The 22,592-nt window shown below is 42.3% G+C and overlaps 1 protein-coding gene across 1 annotated transcript in view; it reads right to left on the bottom strand.

Moving 5' to 3' along the window:
* nlk2 (nemo-like kinase, type 2) overlaps positions 1-22,592 on the bottom strand; it is a 55,495-nt gene that overhangs the window by 20,738 nt on the left and 12,165 nt on the right. Inside the window, exons 2-4 of the mRNA XM_085379823.1 lie at positions 22,142-22,271; positions 21,964-22,019; positions 16,820-16,926 (exon numbers count right to left, since the gene is read on the bottom strand). Of these exons, the coding sequence (XP_085235949.1) occupies positions 16,820-16,926; positions 21,964-22,019; positions 22,142-22,271 (293 nt within the window). The remainder of the gene's footprint in view (positions 1-16,819; positions 16,927-21,963; positions 22,020-22,141; positions 22,272-22,592) is intronic.

The raw sequence follows: 22,592 nt of genomic DNA, 5'->3' as shown, positions 1-22,592 counted from the left end.
GAAAACACGCTGGATCTTGTTTACACAAACATCCCCGGCGCATATCGGGCAGAGCCCCGCCCCCACCTCGGCTACTCAGACCACATCTCTGTTATGCTAATTCCAGCATACAGACCACTCGTCAGGCGATCAAAACCGGTTCTGAAGCAGGTGAAAACCTGGCCAGCAGGAGCCATCTCTGCTCTTCAGGACTGTTTTGAGAGCACTGACTCAAACATGTTTAGAGAGGCTGAAACTTACGGCGACTTCACTGACTTGGAGGAGTACACATCATCAGTGTCCAGCTATATCAACAAGTGCACCGATGACGTCACTGTCTCCAAGATCATCATCTCACGACCCAACCAGAAACCGTGGATTACTGCGGAAGTGCGTGCACTTCTAAGGACCCGAGACTCTGCCTTCAAAGAGGGAGATAAGGTGGCGCTTAGAAGAGCGAGGGCTGAACTTTCTCGGGCCATCAGAGAGGCGAAGCGCGCACACGCCCAGAGAATCCACAACCACTTCAAGGACAGCGGCGACACACGACGCATGTGGCAGGGCTTACAAGCCATCGCTAACTACAGGACGACACCACCTGCCTGTGACAGTGACGGCTCCCTCCCAGATGTGCTTAACAACTTCTATGCTCGGTTCGACAGGCAGAACGACGTGGCGGCGAGGAAGACCACCCCTCCTCCGAACGACCAGGTCCTGTGTCTCACTACAGCTGAGGTGAGGAAAACTCTACGCAGAGTCAATCCACGTAAAGCTGCTGGACCAGACAACATCCCAGGCAGAGTGCTCAGAGAATGTGCTGATCAGCTGGCAAATGTTCTCACCGACATCTTCAACATCTCTCTGAGCAGTGCCGTTGTCCCCACGTGCTTCAAGGCCACCACCATCGTCCCCGTGCCCAAGAAGTCTTCTGTGTCCTGTCTCAATGACTACCGCCCTATCGCACTTACACCCACCATCATGAAGTGCTTCGAACGGCTCGTCATGAGACACATCAAGACCCTGCTGCCCCCCTCACTGGACCCAATGCAATTTGCATACCGCCATAACCGCTCAACGGACGACGCCATCTCCACTGCACTCCATCTTGCCCTGACACACTTGGACAAGAAGGACTCACACGTCCGAATGCTGTACATAGATTTCAGCTCAGCATTTAACACGATCATCCCCCAACAACTGATCGGAAAGCTGAGCCTGTTAGGCCTGAACACCTCCCTCTGCAACTGGGTCCTGGACTTTCTGACCGGAAGGCCTCAGTCAGTACGGATCGGGAACTGCACCTCCAGCACCACCACACTGAGCACTGGGGCCCCACAAGGCTGTGTGCTCAGTCCTCTGCTGTTCACACTGCTGACTCATGACTGTGTAGCAACACACAGTTCAAATCACATCATTAAATTCGCTGATGACACGACCGTGGTGGGTCTCATTAGCAAGAACGACGAGTCAGCGTACAGAGAGGAAGTGCAGAGACTAACGGACTGGTGTAAGGACAACAACCTGTCTCTGAATGTTGACAAGACAAAAGAGATGGTTGTTGACTTTAGGAGGACACGAGACGACCACTCACCGCTGAGCATCAACGGCTCCTCTGTGGAGATCGTTGACAGCACCAAATTCCTGGGCGTACACCTGGAGAAGGACCTCGGCTGGTCCCTCAACACCAGCTCCCTGCACAAGAAAGCCCAACAGCGTCTCTTCTTTCTGAGAAGACTGAGAAAGGCCCGGCTTCCACCACCGATCCTGACCACCTTCTATAGAGGAACTATTGAGAGCATCCTGAGCGGCTGCATCACTGTCTGGTTTGGGAGCTGTGCCATATCAGACCGCAAGACCCTACAGCGGATAGTGGGAACAGCAGAGAAGATCATCGGGGTCTCTCTACCCTCTATTGAGGACATCTACACCACACGCTGCATTCGCAAAGCCACCAGCATTGTGGCTGATCGGACACACCCCTCTCACACACTCTTTACACTCCTGCCATCTGGAAAAAGGTACCGAAGCATTCGGGCACGCACATCCAGACTGTGCAACAGCTTTTTTCCACAAGCCATCCGTCTCCTCAGCAAAAAGGGACTGACTGATAAACACGCACACACACACACACATACACTAACATTATCACTCAGCTTAACTCAAATACCTCAAAACATTGAGACTGGACTGACTAACCAACACAAGCGCAAACACACTGACCTACACCACCAAACCATCGCACACACCAACCTGTAAATGCTCTTTTGCACAATATTATTACTAGATATATTATATATTATTTTATTTTTTTTGCACTAACTTGTCTTGTAGCACCTTGGTTCCTGGAGGAACGTTGTTTCGCCTCACTGTGTATTTTTAAACTGTATATGGTTGAAGTGACAATAAAGTTGAACTTGAACTTGAAGAGCATATCCTGGTCAAAAATGACTCCAAGATTCCTGACAGTGTTACTGGAGGCCATTGTAATGCCATCCAGAGTAAGCATCATGATACAGCCCAAAGGAAACAGAATTGGTCCTAGCACAGAACCCTGTAGAACTCCATAATTAACCTGAGTGTGTGAAGAGAACTTTTCATTTACATAAACAAATTTGAGTCTATTAGATAGATATGATTCAAAGCACTGCAGTGTAGCACCTTTAATATCTATAGCATGCTCTAATTGCTGTAATAAAATACTGTTGTAAACAGTATCAAACACGGAGGTCTAGCAGAACAAGCACAGAGATAAGTCCACTGTCAGAGGATATAAAAGATAATTGATAACCTTCACAAAACCTTTGTATACTTTGATGAGCTTTGCAACTTGATTGAAACTCTACTAATTAGCCATTGCTCTGCAGAATATCAATTATCTGTTTTACCGCTACTCTTTCAAGAATTTCTCAGATAAAAAAGAAGGTTGGAGCCAAGACAGCTTTGTTAAGTAATGGCTTTTTAAGTAATGGTTAACCACTGCCAGCGTTAAGGCCTGTGGTAAATAGCCGATTAATAGAGATAGGTTGATCATATTTAAGATTTAAACATTGATTTTGATTTTGAGCAGTCTTGTAAGAATGAGGTGTAAAAGACACCTTTATGGTTTGGAGGAAATAATTGCTGAAGTTAAAGATTGAATTGAAATATCAATTGGAGAAAAAGAGTCTAAATAAATATCAAAGCAGTTGTACGTCTGTAAAATGGTTATGAGTAATTTTTTTTAATGGTTAAAATTTTATTTGTGAAGAAGTTATGAAGTAGTTAATGTTAAAGGAATGTTTGGCTCAAATATGGCCAGATTTTTAGAAATGAGAGCTGTTCCATCCAAAGTGGGATGAATGTCTTCTCTCCTAATAAAACTAGGTTTCCCCTAAAAGGTTATCCAATTATCTATAAAGCCTACGTCTTTTTTGGACACCTCTCAGGCAGCCGTCAGTTTAAGACGAACGTGCTAAACATGTAATTCCAATTGGGGAGGGAACCACAAAAAATTAATAGTTCGACATTGTTTTGCAAAGTTACACATGGACTCAATATTAATTTTAGTGACCTCCGATTGATGTAACTGGGTGTTATTGTCGACATGAAGTATAATTTTATGGAATTTACATTTACCCTTAGCCAGCAGTTTTAAATTTCCTTCACTGTTGCCTTCTCTGGACGCTGGAAGACAATTGGGTGTGTCATTGAGTGGGGAACATCAATTATACACATGAATGGGTGATGTCACCCAGATAACCCGTTTTCCCGGCTGCTTGGAATAATCTGCCAGGGGAGAGCTAACGGGGCCTACACTACCTTCGGCTGAACCGACTACAGGGCCCTGGCTAGCTATTTGTTTTTCAAGGTTGTGAAGCTGGGTCTCCAATTCAGTGATCCTGGCCTCCAGAGCTGCAAAAAGGCTATATTTATTACAAGGATCGTTATTACCAAAGGAGACTGAATAGTAACTAAACATCTGACACAATGAGAAGGAAAGTGTAGGAGGGACAGGTGAAGAGGCCATGCTGCTAACGAGTCCACTACAAGCTAAGCTAAGCTAAGCAATCCTTAAAGACATAGTGAGTAAATACTGTGAAAACAATTAGAGAATGAATCAAAAGAGTGATATAAACGAAAATACCACTGTGCACTGGAACAGGAACAAGAAGTGATACTCTATCAGAGAAAGAGCCAACACCAAGTGCGAGCACCACCCAAAGGATGGTGATTATTGTTCTGAAAAACTTGTTAAAGTTTTAAGAGAAATATAACAATGTGGGATAGATGTTTATTTGTTTTTTAATTCATTATAGCATATGAAAAACCTTTATATTACCTATATTTTATAATTGCCAGCCAGAATTCCTTCTGATATCGATAATATCAATGCTCAACGTTGCTTACAGAAAAATCATTAAGACAAAGCAATGTCTTGGCTTTAGATTGTGACACTTGGACTGGGAGTTAAATAAACAAAATTGCAAAAATACTGAAAGCTTTCAGGCTCCTAGTAGATTGACCTATGTTATAAATGTGAAAAGGCTTCTTAAGCTATCAAATTCACAAGTTTTGTCATCTGAGATTCAAACTCATCTGCGACTTTTTGGAGATGTACCTATGGTATCAATTTCAAAATGGTAGGCGATGTCTTATTTGAGTTATGTCAAAACTATTTAAAAAGTAAAAGATGCAATTATTTGCAACTTGGAAACACATTTTATTCACAATAGAACAGCAAATATTTAAAAAGACATACATGCACAATTTTATGAAAATATTACCAAATTTTGAATTTGATGGCAGCAACTTCCCTCAAAAGCTGCAACAGTAAGGAACAAAAAGCTGGAAAAGTATCTGATACTAAAAAAAAATAGCTTGAGAAAAATTTTACAATTAATTAGGTCAACTAGCAACTGGTTAGTAACATGAAAGACTAGCAGAGTTTCTGAGAAGTAAAGAAATATGTGCTTAAGGGACATGGCTAAACACCGATACTGGATGCTTTTTGGAATTCTTTTTGGAGAATATGCACACCGCATCCTCCAGACTAAAGAGGGAAGAGGCTGACCGGCTTTTAACACACAGAAGAAGAAAAAAAAATCACTCCTCAGTTCACAGTCTACATCTCTGATGGCATTAGTGCCTATGAGATGGGAAGCATCTAAAAACCTGAAAGATATACAGGTTTTAAAGCAACATATAATTGTGGTCAAAAGTGTACATGTGGACTGGTCCTTCTATAGTACTTTATGTGAGCACTCAAAACTTTTTTTTTATATGCTTAAGTGGTTTTTTTTTTTTAATCTAACATTCACACTCTGGTGGATGCATCAAAGAGTAAGTTTGCATCTTGCCCAAGGATATTTGGCACGCAGATTGGACCAGCCAGGGATCAAACCAACAACCTTCCAAGTAGATGACTTGCTCCATGTCCTGAGCCACAAACTCATTTTGATGACTCCAGTGAACTGTTTATTTTAAAGGGTGGAATGTGTACATAGCAAACATTTTTACTTGACTTGGGGTGGGGTGTGAATTGATCTGTTTTTTTTTCTCTAATCCACACAAAGTCAAAAGCAATTTTATACACATATACGCGCGCACACACACAGTTAGGTCCATATATTTGGACACTGACACAAACTTTGTTTTTTAACCAGTTTATTGAAATATATTTCAAATATAGGTATATGATAGAGATGGACATAATGTGTAGCCTCTGAGCTTTTATTTGAGGGCATCCATATTGAAATTGGATGATTTTTGGATGATTTGCTGTGAACAGACAACATGTGGTCAAATGAACTCTCCATGCATTTGAAACAAGCCGTCCCTTAAGGTGCAAAGAGGAAAGAAAAAAAAAAAAAAACATTAAAAAATTGCTACAATATTACGAGTGACAAAATCTATAGATTGGTACATCCTGAAAACCAAAGAAAGCACTGGTGAACTCAGCAAGCAAAAAGTATCGGACGTCCACGGAAGACAACAGTGATGGATGATCACAGAATCATTTCCATGGTGAAGAGACACTCCTTTACAACAGCCAAAAAAAGTGAACAACACTAAACGAGATAGGAGTATCCGAGTCTACTGTAAAGAGAAGACTGCATGAAAGTAAATGCAGAGGGTTCACCTCCAAGGTGCAAGCCATTTATTAGCCTCAAGAATAGAAAGGTTAGATTTCACTTTGCTATAAACACCCAAAATAAAAAAGCTAAAAAAAAAAAAAAAAAGTAGCCAGACAAAACCTGCCAAAGTTTTAGAACACTACAATTTTTCTATTTTTTTTTTTATTGAAAATTATGCCGCTTAATGTGTCATTGCACTCTGAAATAAAAGCATAGTACAAATAGCAGTTGGAGTCAAAAAAAAAGAATGAATTTATAGACCAAAATGTGTTCTAAACTTTTGACTCATCTAATTAGCCACCTTTGGGGGCTGCAAAATGCTGTGGTAGCCGTTTTGTTTCAGGGTGCCTCTCACTCTGTACAGGTCACCGACCCTGGATTCAGCAAAACAGCGCCAGATCACCACACCTTCCCCCTCCATGTTTGACAGTTGATGCTACACACTGTGGAACCATCCTTTTGCCTACTCAATGATGTGCAAAGATCATGCATTTAAAGTTTTGATTCATCAATACCTTCTTTCATTCTTCAGTAATCAGTAATGGCGGTGTTTCATGGCCCAGGCAAGCCTCTTTGTCTTATTCTGACATCTTAGCAACAGCTTTCTTGCCTCAACTCGTCCTGTCAAACCTGCAGCTCGAAGTCTTCTCTTCATGGTTGAAACTGAGACTTGTTTACTACGACCACTATTAAGCTGTGCTTGAAGCTGTTGTCCTATGAGCCACCAGTCATGCAAGCTGTTAACTCTCAGAAACTTGTCCTGTGATTCAGTTGTGGCTTTGGGGTTGCCAGACCTCTTCCTGTCAGAATTGCCCCAGCTTCCGAGTGCCTTTTGAAGGAAACTGTACTTACTGACGCCTTGACTTTCTGTGCACTTTCTGTGTAGGAAAGACCTACATTTTTAACTGTTATGATGTTCTGTCTCTCTTCCATTGTTAATTGCCTTTTTCGCAACATTTTTGTAGCAACACTACTTTCTGAAGTACAATACTGCTCAAATGATGGTCACAACGGTATGGTACCACAGTGTGTTCCAACACTGCTTTTAAGCAGACAGAGGGGGTTGCACGTTATCTAAAAAAGCTGGAAAACATGTACGAATTAGTAGCACCAGCTTTCAAGGTTTGATCAACCTCCACTGCTGCAGAACACCTTTAAATTGTGAACCGATTTTGTGTTCCATGAAAAAGGCAATAAGTGGCAATGAGTCTTTTACAGTGCTGTCGAGGAATTTTGGCCCACTCATCTTTGCAGAATTGTTGTAACTGAGCCACACTGGGGGGTATTCAAGCATGAAGTGCCTTTTTAAGGTCATTCCTCAGCATTTCAATCAGATTCAGGTCAAGACTTTGACTAGGCCGCTCTTCATTTTGTTTTTCTTAAGCTATTCGGAGGTCAACTTGCTGATGTGTTCTGGATCATTGTCCCACTGCATAACCCAAGTCCACTTCAGCCTGAGGTCAAGAATAGATAGCTGGACATTCTCCTTCAGTTTGTTTTGGTACACAGCAGAATTCATGGTTTATTTACTGCAGCAGGTTTTCCAGGTACTAAGGCAGCAAAACAGCCCCAGGCCATTATACTATGACCAACACATTTTACTGTTGCTATGAAGTTCTTTTTCTAAAATGCTGTGTTCTTTTATTACAGATGTAATGGGACTCAAACGTTCCAAAACGTTCAACTTTTACTTTGTCAGTCCACAGAGTAATTTCCCAAAAGTCCTGGGGATCAATAAGATGTTTTTGGCAAATAAAAGACGAGTATTTGTGTTGTTTTTGGGAAGCAGTGGTTTTCTCCTTGAACTCTCCCAATTCCATTTTGCCCAGTCTTTTTTTTCCTGAATCATGAACTCTGACCTTAGTTGAGACATGTAAAGCCTGCGTTTTTTTTTTTTTATTGTTGTTCAATTTAAAAAAAAAAAAAGAAAAAAAAAAAAAGAAAAAAAAGAATCTCAGTTGTTGTGGCCTGGACCTCGTCAATGTGCTCTTGGACTAATTTTGGTAGGCCAGTAACTCCTGGGAAACTTTGCCACCATTCCAAGTTTTCTCCATTTGGTATAATGGCTCTCACTACGGCATACTGGAGTCCCATAGCCTTAGAAATGGCTTTGTAACCCTTTCCAGACGTCAGTAACTTTGTACCTCAGGTGTTTCGTTAGATCATGGCACAATGGTCTAACGAAGGCTAAAACACTTTTTGAAATGTTTTAGCCTTCTTCACTTTGTCAGACACGTTCTATATAAGTGATTTCTTCATTCTTCATTCAATCACACCTGAGTGTGCTTTGTGAAGCTGAGCTCAGCTTTCCAAAACGTGGTGTGGTGGGGGTGCGGTCTTTGGCCTGCTGCAGAGAAGGGGTGACGCAGTGAGCTCACAGGGCGGCACGGAGGCGGGGAGGGAACAGGTGCACAGGACTGTTTAACGAGGGAGACCTGTCTTATGTCTTTGGCAGTGAGGAGAAGAGGACACACACACTGGGAGCAACGGAATGACAGCGCCTGAGGCTGGTGCCAGAAACCGCAGGAGAAGAGACATTGTTTTGAATAAAGCACAATTATAAGCACAACCCAGAAGTGTCTGTATGTGGGTCCTGTGTCACAGTAGTTAATAACAGTTATTTAATGATTTAACAAGAGGGGCAATTTTTTTTATTTTTTTTTTTAAAAACAGGACCAAGTAGGTTTGAATAACTTTTCTCCCTTAATCAATGAAATCATCATTTAAAAACTGCATTTTGTATTACCCTGGGTTATGTTTGTCTAATATTAACATTTGTTTGATGATCTGAAACATGTAAGTGTGACAAATATGCAAAACCCTAGGATATCAGGAAGGGGGCAAACACTTTTTCACCAACTGTACATATATATTCGTACATGTACGTGTGCCTCCACTCCTTTTTATAGTGGTGCCATACCCAACCAGGCATGGTAGAGCACAGTTGTTGGCAGAGGCAGCCGAGACACTCGCGTCAGTATGCTTGCTAAGAGGTGGTACAGGTGTTCTATATTGCTAACCCTCAAACACCTTTCCCCGGTCCAGAACGGATAGTGCCGCTACAACTAAAATATAACAGAGTCAAAGTCGGGATTAGCGCTTGCCTAACGCATCCCTTAACTGGGAAGACAGATTGGCCAGGGTTTAATAATCTGTTGGGGCAGTGTGTGGAGATACGTTCACCACTGATAGGGGTGTGTAGTGTCTGCAATGCGCTCAGTGGTGACGCTAGGTGTACATTGCCGACTCTGGGGAGGATGAGACAGCGGGGGCTTCTCAGGAGGCCCCACTGGCTCCAATAGTTCACTCCAAGAGAGATTTTCTACTAGAGCAATATTGTGATGACACTCTGGTCAGCCAACGACCAAATGATGAAAACTGTCAAGAACATGACCCTGACATAACACTGATCTACTTGCATTTTGTGTTTATTAGAGACTAAATGTATCAAGTGAGTCGTGACACTCACACAGAAGAAGAACACACCCAGTTGCTGGTGTCAAAAAGCCAGCTCAGAACTCCAAGGTGGGGCATATGAGATATGGAAAAACTGAGGTGACTAGTGCTCCGATTTTATTGGCCGGGGGGGGGGGGGACGTGTGCCGATGGTGTGTCCTGCCCTGAGTGTCAGCTGGTGAACCAGCTGGCCATTTCAAAAGCAGTGTTGAATAGTTTCTTGGATTCACAAAATCTTGAATGGTTTTTGAAACATAATTTCTTTTTGAAACTGGTTGGCACCCTTTCACCTCTTACAGTGCCACCACTGCTGACCCACACACACTGAAGCATGCTGAATTGGTTCATCTCCTGCTTTTACCCTGTCTGTCAGCTGTTTGCTGCCCTCAAGCTATGGTCATTGCCTACCAGCATACTTACAGTTACAAAAGGATATCTGGCGACTGAAGCAGGAACTTATGAAGGATGAGCTTCACAGATTTCATCTGTGGCCACCACACAAGCAAAGCACTGGCTTCCCTATGGATCTCCTGCTGTGCCAACATCGACAGGTGCAACTCCACCCAGTGCTCTGTCTCGGGAGCTCCCTGTGATGCCACATTCCCCTGGTCTGGTTCTGCCACCACTGGAGGACAGCCAGTCATAACAGCCAATCTCCTGGCTCTGGCTGATGAAATGTAGCATGTCCATGGGGCAAAGCCAGTCTGAAGTCTGCTTCACACACTGCAAGTCGCAGTCGTGGTTCCTGGTAAAGGGCTGCAGCTGACTAGACGCCCAGTCTGTCTACACCCAGAGGTTATTCAGCTGGTGAACAAATTTTACCCGCTGGAAAATGTGCAGGACCCGGCAGTGCCCTGGGTTTCCTTGCCACTACTCCTCCAGGCTGCCTGGCTCCAGCGCAGACACCTAGATGTCTCCCTCTTCTAGAATTCAGGCATCAGCATTTTTCACTGCCAGGTGCTGCTGATGCTGCTCCTGCTGCCCCCACAGCCGCATCTCAGAGCCCACATGTGGTCATGCCCCCAAGCTACCCATCACCACCTCCTCAAGGCCGTGTCTACCTAAAGTGATCGTTGTTGGCACCTTTATGGTTCAACACTTGGCGACCATATCTTTTGCTATCCTAAGAGCCGGTATGAAGAATATTACTCAGACCTCTCTTCAGCCGTTGAAACTCACCACAGCGTCTCTTCAATGTCAGCACTACGTCAGTCAGAGACCCTCAAACAAGACTTTATGCACCTTGTGGAAAGTCTGCAGAACACCAGAAAGCAATCCATTAACTGTGGTCCGCTGCTTCCCCCCTGTTATGGTGACATAAAGTTCAACAGTCTGGGTCATTGACTTTTTAAACAAGATCACCTTCATCCAGAACCACTGAGGTTCAAGTACTGAATTAATCCTTCACTCATGTAGGACCCCTAAAGCATGAGGGAAAATCTCGCTATCTGCGACTCCGTCACTAGAACTGATATTTTCTTGCCATCACTACTAAACAAGCATTTCACTACTAAACTGCATAACCACTATTATACTGCTACTTCACCTGTTTTCTCAGTTCTAAAGTATTCATCTTTACCAATTCCATTGATTATAACGCATAAATTTAAAAAAGTCTTTGCCAGTATTTGTACAACCAGACTCAGTAATCTAATTACTATGCGCTGTAAGCCTCTTCCTCTTAAGCCTGTCTCTCCTGCAATTATTACCCCCTTTAACAGTACATCCTTATCTAACAAATCATTCCTACAATTTTGTCATCCCTTAAAAATTAGACATTTTCAAACCAGGCAACTGTTGCCTGTTACCCCTCAAAACTTTGTCCACCAAGTTAACACCATTTAGATAATTATAAGAATTATCTATATTGTGTGCAGTTTAATCCTGTTATTTTAATTCCTTTGAATTACTATCTTATAAAATTCAATGTGAATATCCAGGTTGCTATATTGTAATTTATTGACCTCCAAATCCTGCAATAATTTCTTGAATTAATGATTCCCTAATCTCCTCTCATCTGTTACTGTTAATTTAGATAAAATCAATTTGGTGGGTGACTTTAATTTACATATTGATGATCCCTCTAACTGCACTGTGACAGAATTTCTTAACATTGCAAAGGCATTTAATTTAGTGTAACATGTTACCGGCCCACACATAATTGTGGCCACACACCGGATTTAGTTTTTACTCTCGGTTTATCTAAAAACTTTTTTGTCTAATCTACTACTGATCAATAGGGGTGGGTTTTGATTATCGATTAAAATCAATTCTAGCTTGCATAACGTGAAATAGATTCATTAAAATCCTGAATCGATCGATCGATAAATATAAATTTATTTTGCCCAAAACACCAGAATCTCAGGTTAAACCTCACAAAATTTCAACAACCACCAAACATCTAAAACAATAAATGAGAGCAGGTACACAGAGTCTGCACAAAGACGTAAACACAAAGGGCTGAAAGCCAACAGCTCACTGATTCTGATCCGTCAGCAGGTCGGCACTTTGTGTTTACGCCCCTTTTGCACTAGATTCAGAAGCTGCAGGTTTTTAATCTCTCTCCAAACAATATTGACTGAACCAGCAACAAGAGAAGATCCAAACTACACTTCACATTTTGCATCACATAAACATCATCATGAATGCCCTCTTAGTTTGCTGTTTTGCTTCCACCACGATAAAAATCACACTTCATGCAGAGCTCGCGGTCTCTCTCTTTCTCTCTGTACTTCAAGAACAGGTTCCCATCCAAAAATCTTTTTTCTGCATTATCCGCCTGCTTATTACGCGCAAGTCAACTGTTGTTTCTTTTCCCTTTTACTTACTTCTGAAAAGAAAGCCTCATTTCTGCTGTTCAATAGGCTACTGAACAAATTTAAACTTTTTAAAATTATGCAAAATTGCAAAACGCTTAGCTGCGTCTCTAATAAAACCTCTGTAACTTTGCTCTGCTTCACTTCAGCAGCATCAGGTAATGTTCATATTTTGATTAATGACTTTCTTTCATTTTTGATCTACTGCAGAACATTTTTAAGGTTATCTGCTATAAAAGTCGCCTTCATGTTTTTCTGTGTTTTATCCTCAGTTACTTTGACACAAAGGCATCGGCTGTGATGCTTACACTTTTGATAAAGTCTTGCAAGTGTCAGCTTTCTTTTTATAGATATAAAAATATGGAAATGTACTGATATGTGATCAAAATTATAATATTTCTGACTGAGACAAAATTTCCCAGATTAAAATCGAATCAAACCGAATCGTGGATCGAATCGATTCGGGACCTTGTGAATCTGAATCGATTCTAGAAATCAGTGACGTTACCCAGCCCTACTGATCATAAGCATGTAATCTTAGACACAGTTCTGCATCTAGTGTTGTCTTCCCAGAGAAAAACTGCTCATATTCGGAAGATGCAACTGCTATCATCATCACCCATCCATCCATCTTCTTCCACTTAATCCGGGGCCAGGTCGCGGGGGCAGCAGCCTAAGCAGAGAAGCCCAGACCTCCCTCTCCCCAGCCACCTCCTCTAGCTTATGCGGGGGAACACCAAGGCGTTCCCAGGCCAGCCCGAGAGATATAACCTCTCCAGCGTGTCCTAGGTCTACCCCAGGGCCTCCTCCCTATCATCATCACCCCGACCCAAAATTACATACCAAGCCCCCCAAAAATGACTGAAGGTGCATTGAGTGCGAGAGCAGCTGACCTGAGAGATAGGATCATGGCGAACCTGGAAAACCTAACCCTTGGCCAATTACCAAGATTATATGAAATACCCTCTGAAGGTCTACTAGAAGAATGCAGCATTACAGAAAATCCCTAAAATGGCCATTACCAAAACGAATCAGCAGATCTACATCACGACAACAGTGATCACTTTTTTGTTTGGCTATAAGATGAACAGCCAACAGGATCACCATCCCCTATGGAGAAGGAGACTAGGGGCGAAGATCAATGTAGTGCAGAGGGAAGTTAGCAAAACTACTGGAGCTGCAGAAAGGCGTTATGACTCGATGCCCCACACATGGATCCTGGAATGCCTAGAACTATACAATATCAGGAATTCAATGGGGATGTGGCAAACAACACTAGAGGTCAACCCACGGAACATGTCAACATCACGTGTAGGAGCTACCAAGGAGAGATCTGTCCCAACTGCTGTTCTACATAGGAAAGACCCCTTAGTGAGATCATTTACAAGACCTACAAGCTACAGACACTGACTTCGGAACTGAGCAATCATCAGCCAACTGCTCCAAATGAATGACATCAAGCTGCATCCCAGGAGTAAGCAAGACAAAGGGGGTGTCCAAATTCATCTGCTGCATCCTCCTGAGGCCGCATTTGTAGACCGATTACCTCACAGTGACGCGCCAAGGCTGTCAGAATTTGTAGACTCCTCCGAATGCACCCGACAAACGCGGATGTATCCTTTGTGGCCCACCATATCCCAGAATTCATAGAAATTCCAGTTTCTAACAATGGCAGTTGCTACTAAGTTTTAATATTACTCTTTCTGGGTCACAAATTAAACTTTTATGATATTTCAGGCAAGAATGTGGCTGTGCAACTTCAAATATCTGCTGGGTTTATCAAGACATCACATATTTGCAAAAGTGCTCTGACATTTTCGGAGACGTCTGTTACCCAGCAGCTCGATAGCTAGCCGGGGCGATAACAGCGAACTCCCCGCACAACCCACCTTTCGCTACTCAGGTTAAACATGATATATAAGTCACTTAGATAACTTAACAGTGTTATTGTTTGGCTTTTTCAGTGTTTTATTTGTTCATGAGTAAATCGGTTTGGCTGAGATTAAAGTTATAGTTTTCACACAGCTAAATAAACGCCAAACAGAGAACTGATTAAACAGAAGTGTGAGATGATCGAGAATTTATGCCAGTGTCCTGTTATATTATAGACAGAAAGGAGCAGACAGCCAAGTTTATTAAACTCCACCGAGACAGCTGGTGATGCAAAACTGAAGGCTAGACCGTCCAATTTCACAGTCGCTCACTTCCGGCCTAGCCGGCCTTTGGAGGACGACCGCGAAGGCCGGGTCCTCAGGAGGATGCAGCCTATGAATTTGGACACCCCTATAGATACACTGATTCATACCAGTAGGATCTACAACAACGAAATTCTAATGCCGTTAGGACTGGGAAAAGTGTAGTCAGTTCTGACTACTATCCCCTTATTTGTTACAGAGAGAATTGTACTACCAGGAGGCAACATTGCAGACATCAAGGACAGCTACAAGTACCTAATCCCACAGGCAAATGGGAGCCATAAAGAGGCCACTAGGAAATCTGCAACCTCCAAATACCTGCAGAAAGTAAAGCAAGTCCTGAGGAGTCAGCAGAATGGGAAGAACAAGATCCGGGGCAATTAACACCAATGTCCTGCCTGTGATCAGATACCCTGTTGGGAAAATAAGCTGACCAAAGGAGGAGATAGAAGCCAAGGAAAAAGACAAAAGAAAGTTTCTTACCATGCATGGAGCGTTTTACTCCAAGTCCAGGACCCTGAGACTGTATGCTAAGTGGAAAGTGGACATTCACTAGGCTGAGGCCTAGTGAATGTCACAACCACTATCCAGGATGAAACAACAAAGATCAAAAGATCGAAAGTCAGGAAGATGGGCAAAACTGCTCATGTGCTTAGGAAATACCTGAGCCAATAGAAATCCGAGAAAGAAGAGGAAAAAAATCATCATGGAGGTACACTAGTACTAGGCTGCTAATGTACCACGGGCAGATCAGATTCCTGGATGAAAAAGCTGGTCTGAAAGACAGCAGAGAGGCACTAATAATGGCAGCATAGGAATAAGCTAAGATCCTTAGGGACTTCCAGGTACAGAGAGACAAACTGGTGATGGGTAACCAGACACTCTAGCGGTGTACAAGCAGATTAATACAGCCATAGTGATAGATATAGCTACGCTGAGTGATAGCAACATCAGGAAAAAGGAACACGAGAAGCTCAAGAAGTACCAAGGGCTGAGAAGATGTGGAAGGTGAAGTGAATAGCTGTCCCTGTGGTAATCTGAGCACTCGGTGTAGTGACACCCAAGTTGGATGAGTGGCTCTAGGTCATATTTTTCAGATCTCAGAAACAACACCTGAGACATCTGTCCAGAAGAGCACAGTTCTCGGAACAGGAAAGATACTGTGAAGTATATACGTGCATGCTCAAATATATACATACACTCAAACATTTTAATACGTTCCACTGAAGGTTCTAAAATGTCTTAACTTTAACAGTCAAGGCATACCAACTTGTTCCTCTATATTGTATGTGGATTAGAGAAAATCAAAAATAAAGTCAAACTTGTGCACCCAGGTTTTTTTTCTTTTTTTAAATTCAAAAAAGATGTATAGTGTATATTCACTTCACCCTGCAAAAAACACAAAAGATGTTTACAGAAATCAATATCAGAATTCTCCATCCTCATGAGTGCATGTAAACATTTGACCACAACTGTCAAATTTAAAATGAGCTAATATTTTTTGTTAAAATTGTACATTTTCTACAGTTTTGCATGTGATATTTTCCGTGTTCCATTGTGAATAAAATATAAATTTATAAGGTTTGTAAGTCATTGCATTTTACACAACATCTCAACTTTTTTGGAAATAGGTTTGTAGCTTTTATTGCAGTTTTTAAACAGATGGTAAATGTACTTTTTTCCTCAACTGTGAAATATTAATGTGAATATCCCCAGTACTCATTCTTAAGCTATGAGACCCAAAAAAGCTATTAAAAAAAAAAAAAAAAAAAAAAAAAAAGGTAAACCCACCCCTATGTGATTTGAGTGCCTTAAACTCTTTAGGGTGTAAAGGTTTTCCTTTTATTATGGAATTTCCTAGTGTAAACCCAATCCTCAAACTCCAAAAATCTCTACCAACAAATCCTACTCACAAATTTATCACCAAGTGAAATAGAGAGCACCTCTATATTTCATGAAATAACAAGGCCAAACTGTTTCCATTCATGACTAGACTTCCGTTAAAAATACAATATAAAGATTTCCCATATAAAAATCTTAAATTAAAACTGAAGGTCATTGAATTAGTCACATTTCATTACTAATTTAGTTTTCAAATCTGTTGTTGTCAAGAGATGCAGAATTCTGAAGAGTCCTGTATTATTGTTCAACCTTGAGTATAATCTGTATAACTTCATCAGTACCAACGCTTGAGACCAGTCTATGGGCTGAACTTGGATAAATGTAACCATAGAGATATCTGAAAGAAAAGAAGACCTACCTCGCAGAATCTGATAAAGAAAAACTTTGGCATGGTCTGAGCTCAGAGGCTGCGGTGATACAATGATCTTATGGAGGTCACTTTGCATCAGTTCAGTTACTACATAGCTGATCAAGAGGAATTAAGGTTAAAAGAAAAACAAATATGTGCAAGAACATAAACAGTAAATCTCAATGAGAACCTGAGAAAGACAGTATAGTTATAATAAAGATGTGCTTTATTTTCTAAGATAGAGTTTAGGCATCAGCATCACTGCATTGTTTTCTTACCTTTCCAGTTATCTTATGTTAATCACTAGCAGCATTCTAGAAATGAAAATGTAAACTGGCATCTTCTTTCACATAAAGTATGGGTATTTGGAATGAAAAAGCATTACACAACAGATCATTGCAGAGTGTAAATACCTGCAGTTACCAAAACTTGTTAAAATTCACTAAACTTAATTCACACTTTTGTTTTCTGCGTAGCCTTAAGGCCTTACCATATTTCCATCTTGGGCAGATGGGCAAAAAGAATTCCCATGAATTCCAGAAATCAGAATCACCACAAAAAAAAATAAAATAATTAAAGGGGGTTACCACAGGTATTTTGATTTAGTAGATTTTTACGCTGGATACCTTTCCTGGTGCAAGCCTCCTAGGAATTGTGTCTCCTCCTAATTTCAAACGTACAAGTTGATTGATGATGACGTATCCTGTAACACACCTTTACAGAGTCTTTTAACGTTAGGGAACATGTAAATGGCCCCACACATACAGGGTCAGACACTGGTTTAAATATAAATAAGATGCAGAAAATTATTATGAAGAAAGGGATGCTTAAGAAGTACTGCAAGCTGCCCATAACTCAGGCCTTAGAACCTGCCAAACAAAGACTCACGGGCTTTGGCCTGCTGCTGGCAAGGTATACTATCTCTTCAAGGTGCATTTGAAGTGGCTTACCAGAGAGCTAGAAGCCAGGAGAATAAACCAGCTGTACTCCACTCCATGGAGTACAGCTGGTATACTCCACTCCATCCAAGGTGTATTCTCAGTAGCAGGGTAACAATATGAGAACAGCCCCACTGAGGCTGGAGACAGTAACTCTGAAAATGCATGTGGGAGAAAGACGTAACCCATATCAACAATGCTCAGAGGCTGGTGGAGCCAAGAGTAGACTACAGCACCCCCCAATGAACAACATCCAGTAACAGTGGCAGACGTCATAGAAAGGGCCTCTGAGCGTCTGGCAACATAAATTAAGCAGCTGCAAATGGGCGAAATGCACTCAGAATGGCTAACTGAAGCCTGGACAATCCTGATGCCCAAGCATCCCCAGAAGGCACCGGTCTAGTACAACTATCAGCCAATAACCTGCCTTGGTACAACATGGAAGCAACTGTCAGGCATCATAGCGGCTAAGATGAACAGGCACATAGTTCAATACATGAGTGGGGCACAGAATGGAACTGGCAGGAACATCAGAGGGGTAAAACAACAGCTACTGGTAGATGGAGCAGTCACTCAAGATTGTAAGACTAGACTGAACAATCTGTGCACCTCCTGGACTCATTACAAGAAAGCCTATGATTCAATGCCCTACACATGGATCCCAGAATGCCTAGAAATATATAAGATCAACAAAACCCTAAGAACGTTCATCAAGAAGTGGCAAACAACACAATAGCACAAGAGATGATCTGTCACCACTGCTGTTCTACATACGCCTGAAACCCCTCAGTGCGATATTTGACAAGACTGGCTATGGATACTGATTAAGAAATTGAGCAATCATGAGCCACCTGCTCCACATGGATGACCTCAAGCTGCATGCCAGGAGTGAACAAGATATCGATTCACTGATCCATACCACTAGGATCTGCAGCAACGAAATTCCAGTGTCATTAGGACTGGAGAAGTGTAGTCAGTGAAACAAAATGTAACAAAGAAAGGGATAGTAGTCAAAACTGAGGGGATTGTACTACCAGGAGGCAACATTGCAGACATCAAGGACAGCTACAAGTACCTAATCCCACAGGCAAATGGGAGCCATGAAGAGGCCGCTACAAAATCTGCAACCACCAAGTACCTGCAGAAAGTAAGAAGTCCTGAGGAGTCAGCAGAATGGCAAGAACAAGATCCTGCCTTTGATCAGATACCCCAATTGGGAAAATAAGCTAGCCAAAGAAAGAGATAGAAGCCAAGGGCAAAGGCAAAAGAAAGCTCCTTACCATGCATGGAGCATTTTACCCCAAGTCCAGCACCCTGAGACTATATGCTAAGCGTAAGGAAGGAGGCTGAGGTTTAGTGAATGTCAGAACCACTATCCAGGATGAAACAACAAAGATCCATGAGTCAGGAAGATGGGCAAAACTGCTCATGTGAGTCAGTATCTGAGACAACAGAAACCCGAAAAAGAAGAGGAGCAAGAAGTGGGACCATCAAAGAAGGACAGGCAAGCACAGCATGTACCACTGTAAAATAGAAAAAGTGGCTGATATCAAGTAACATCAATGCCTTGACAAAGCTGGACTAAAAGACAGCACAGAGGCACTAATAATGGCAGAACAGGAATAAGCTCTGAGCACAAGATCCACAGTGTTGGTGCTCTACCACACCAGGCAAGACACTAGGTGCAGGCAGAGCAAAGAGATTTTCCAGCACATAACAGCATGGTACAAGATGCTAGTACGCAGATTCAGGACTGTCAGACCTTCAATTAGCCATTCTGGGTGTGTGCCATTATTAGCAGCTGGTTCATTTGTGCTGTTAACAGCTTATGGTGTACAGTTAGCTTCTTTAGCCTGTAGGCACTAATCATGTCAGGGCCCGGTGCAGTCCGACTCGCCATGATTTTTCTTTGCTCTTTTTCTGTAAGTGCTTTCTAACACTCAAACACTTTCATACTCCTATGAGAGCAACTTGCGGTTAGTATCTTGCCCAAAATAATTTGGCAGGCAGACTGGAGCAGATGGGAATCGAACCACCACCCTTCGAGTTAATATGCTCTTCCACTGCTGCTGTCTGCTCTTAGCTCCACTAGCCACTGAGCATTGCTGTTATGGATTGCATCCTCCTCTCATATGCTCTTCCAGTATTGCTGCTTTTCCAGACTTGGTCGGGCTTTCCCCCTGCCACTGAGAATGCACCTTGGATGGTTTAGGGGAGTACAGCTGATTTTATCTCTCTGGTATACCTCTTCAAGCGGCTTTCGAAGGCTGAGAGTCGTTACTTGGCATCTCAGTGACCACTGTGATTGTGATTCCCCTCTCGCCCTCTGGACGGTCATTATCCTTCAAACTCAGGTCTTCTACCAGAGGCCTGGGAGCTTCAGAGTCCTCCACAGTTCCTTGCTGTTCCTAGGACTGCGCTATTGTAGACAGAGATCATGGATGTTGTTCCTGTGATTTGCTGGAGCCTCCCGCCTAGTGTGGGGGTCACTGCAATGAGTGCTCCAGTTACCACTGGGACTGTTTCCTTCACATCTTCTCAAGTCCTTCACATCTTCTCAAGTCCTTCCCTCAACCTTTAGTACTTTGAGCTTCTCGTGTTCCCTGTTCCTGATGTTACCATTATTCGGTATAGCTACATCTATCACTATGGCCATCTTCTTCTGCTTTTCCACCACTACTATATCTGGTTAGTTAACCATCACCAGTTTGTCTGTCCATACCTGGCATAAAGGTTGATGTCATCCATGCAGCGGAGGTACCTGGTGACTGGTGGATTGTGTAGTTGGTATCCATAGCCAGTCTTGTCAGTGATCTCACTGAGAGGCTTCAAGCCTATGCAGAACAGCAATAGGGACAGAGCATCTCCTTTGTAAATCCCGCACTTAATGTTGACTTGTGCCACTGGCTTGAAGTTGGCCTCTAGTGTTTGCCACATCCCCATTGAATTCCTGACGAAGGCTCTTATGGCCCTGTTGATTTTATATAGTTCCGTGATTCATTTGTCGGGCGTTGAGTCATAGGCTTTCTTGTAAAATATCCAACTGTGGGGATCAGGACTGACTGGGCTTCAGTTAGCCAATCCACATATCTCATCTACTAGCAGCTGGTCCATTAGTGCTGTCAGATGCTCATGGAGTGCAGTCAGCTTCTTCAGCCAGTAGGTATGAATCATGTCAGGACCAGGTGCTGTTCATATCTACATACTGGAGACCCTTTCCTGTGATGACTACCAGACCCTGTTCAGGGAGATTGCTGTGGTCGGCTTTAACATTCACTATCAACTGAGCCTTATTGTTATGGGTTGCATCCTTCTCCCATATGCTCTTCCAGTCTTGCTCCGTCTCCACTCTTGGTGGGCCTGTTCTTACATTGTTACACTGCCACTTGGATGGCTCAGTACAGTACAGCTGGTTTATTCTCCTGCCTTCTGTTTCTCTGGTATACCTCTACTTGGCAGTTTCCAAGACAGCTTGCTGTACTTCTTAGGCACCCCTTTCTTTACAGGCCCTGTGCTACCTTATTCTTGGCTTCTAGTCACCTTCTCCACAGAGAGTAATGCTCCTTGTAACTGTTCATTTTATAGCCAAGCAGCTCAGTGATCACTGCAGCTGTGGTGTAGATCAGCTGATTCAGTGATGGTTGCAGTAGGGATTGTGCTACATTCACACCTTCTACTAGACCTACAGAGGTTATCTCACGTAGTCTTGGCAATCGGCCATGGAGGGTCCAGGTTTCCAGCTTAGCCATGATGCTATCTATCAGGCCAGCACTCAATACACCCTCAGTCATACTTTGTTTTATTTAATGGTAAATGGACTGGTTCTTATAGAGCACTTCTCTACTATGAGCAATCAAAGTGCTTTTTATAACTTTTCACAACTTGTCTCATTCACCCATTTACATTTTTTTCTTTGCTCTTTTTCTGCAAGTGCTTTCTAACACTCACACGCATTCATACTCTTATGGGTGCATCACAGAGCAATTTGGGGTTAGTATCTTGCCCAAAATAATTTGGCAGGCAGACAGGGATCGAACCACCAACCTTCCGGTTAGTAAGTGACCTGCCCTACCTGAGCTACAGCCACCCCCAATGTGACCTAAGGAAAATTTCTTATGCAATTCTCTGCAATTTCATACACCTGATTTTAAAATGTAATTCCTGTAGGCCCTGCATCTTGTTATAATCTTTGAATAAATCAATAGTAAAGGATACATTTCTTCAAAGTAGTCAATGTGTGGAGGTTGTAGTATATCCAGCGCAGAGAGCACCTGAGAACAGAGGTAAAGCTGTGGTCTGTTTTCAGGCTGAATGCAATCATGCAGGCAAACACATTTCTTTTTCCTTTCTAGAGGAAACTATAAGCTCCATTGTGACATTGTCATGTACTTACATTCTCATGTTTGAAGAAGCACAGCATCTTCAGCTCACGAAATACCCTCTTACAAGAAACAAGGTTTTGGAAGACATTAGGCATCTTTTTGAGAGCAACTCGCTTTCCGTCTCTGGGGTCTGTCACTGACCTGGGTGAATATGAAAAAGAAATTCACAAAAATTATAACATTGGATGAAAAGTTAGATAAATAGATCAGCAGAACAAATCATGTCATGGATTGGACGAAGTTATAAAAATATTTCAGTATTTTTTCATCACATTTTTGAGATTTGGTTTGTTTTTGTTTTTTAAAGGACTATTTCCCACGACCAACTTTAAGCATCACTATTATCAAATCTCAAAAAGTGCATTTTGTGTATACATGCAAGGGTTATATCATCTGAGACAAGTGGCTGGTCAAAACAAGTTACACTATATGAAAGGCGTCCTTTTAATCTAAATTTACGAC

The sequence above is a fragment of the Rhamphochromis longiceps genome, linkage group LG14 (genome assembly GCF_057381845.1).
Source record: "Rhamphochromis longiceps isolate RC_006_pf linkage group LG14, R_longiceps_female_GT1.1, whole genome shotgun sequence".
Taxonomy (NCBI): domain Eukaryota; kingdom Metazoa; phylum Chordata; class Actinopteri; order Cichliformes; family Cichlidae; genus Rhamphochromis; species Rhamphochromis longiceps.
Note: the sequence above shows the minus strand (reverse complement) of the source record. Positions and strands in the feature narration are given on the sequence as shown.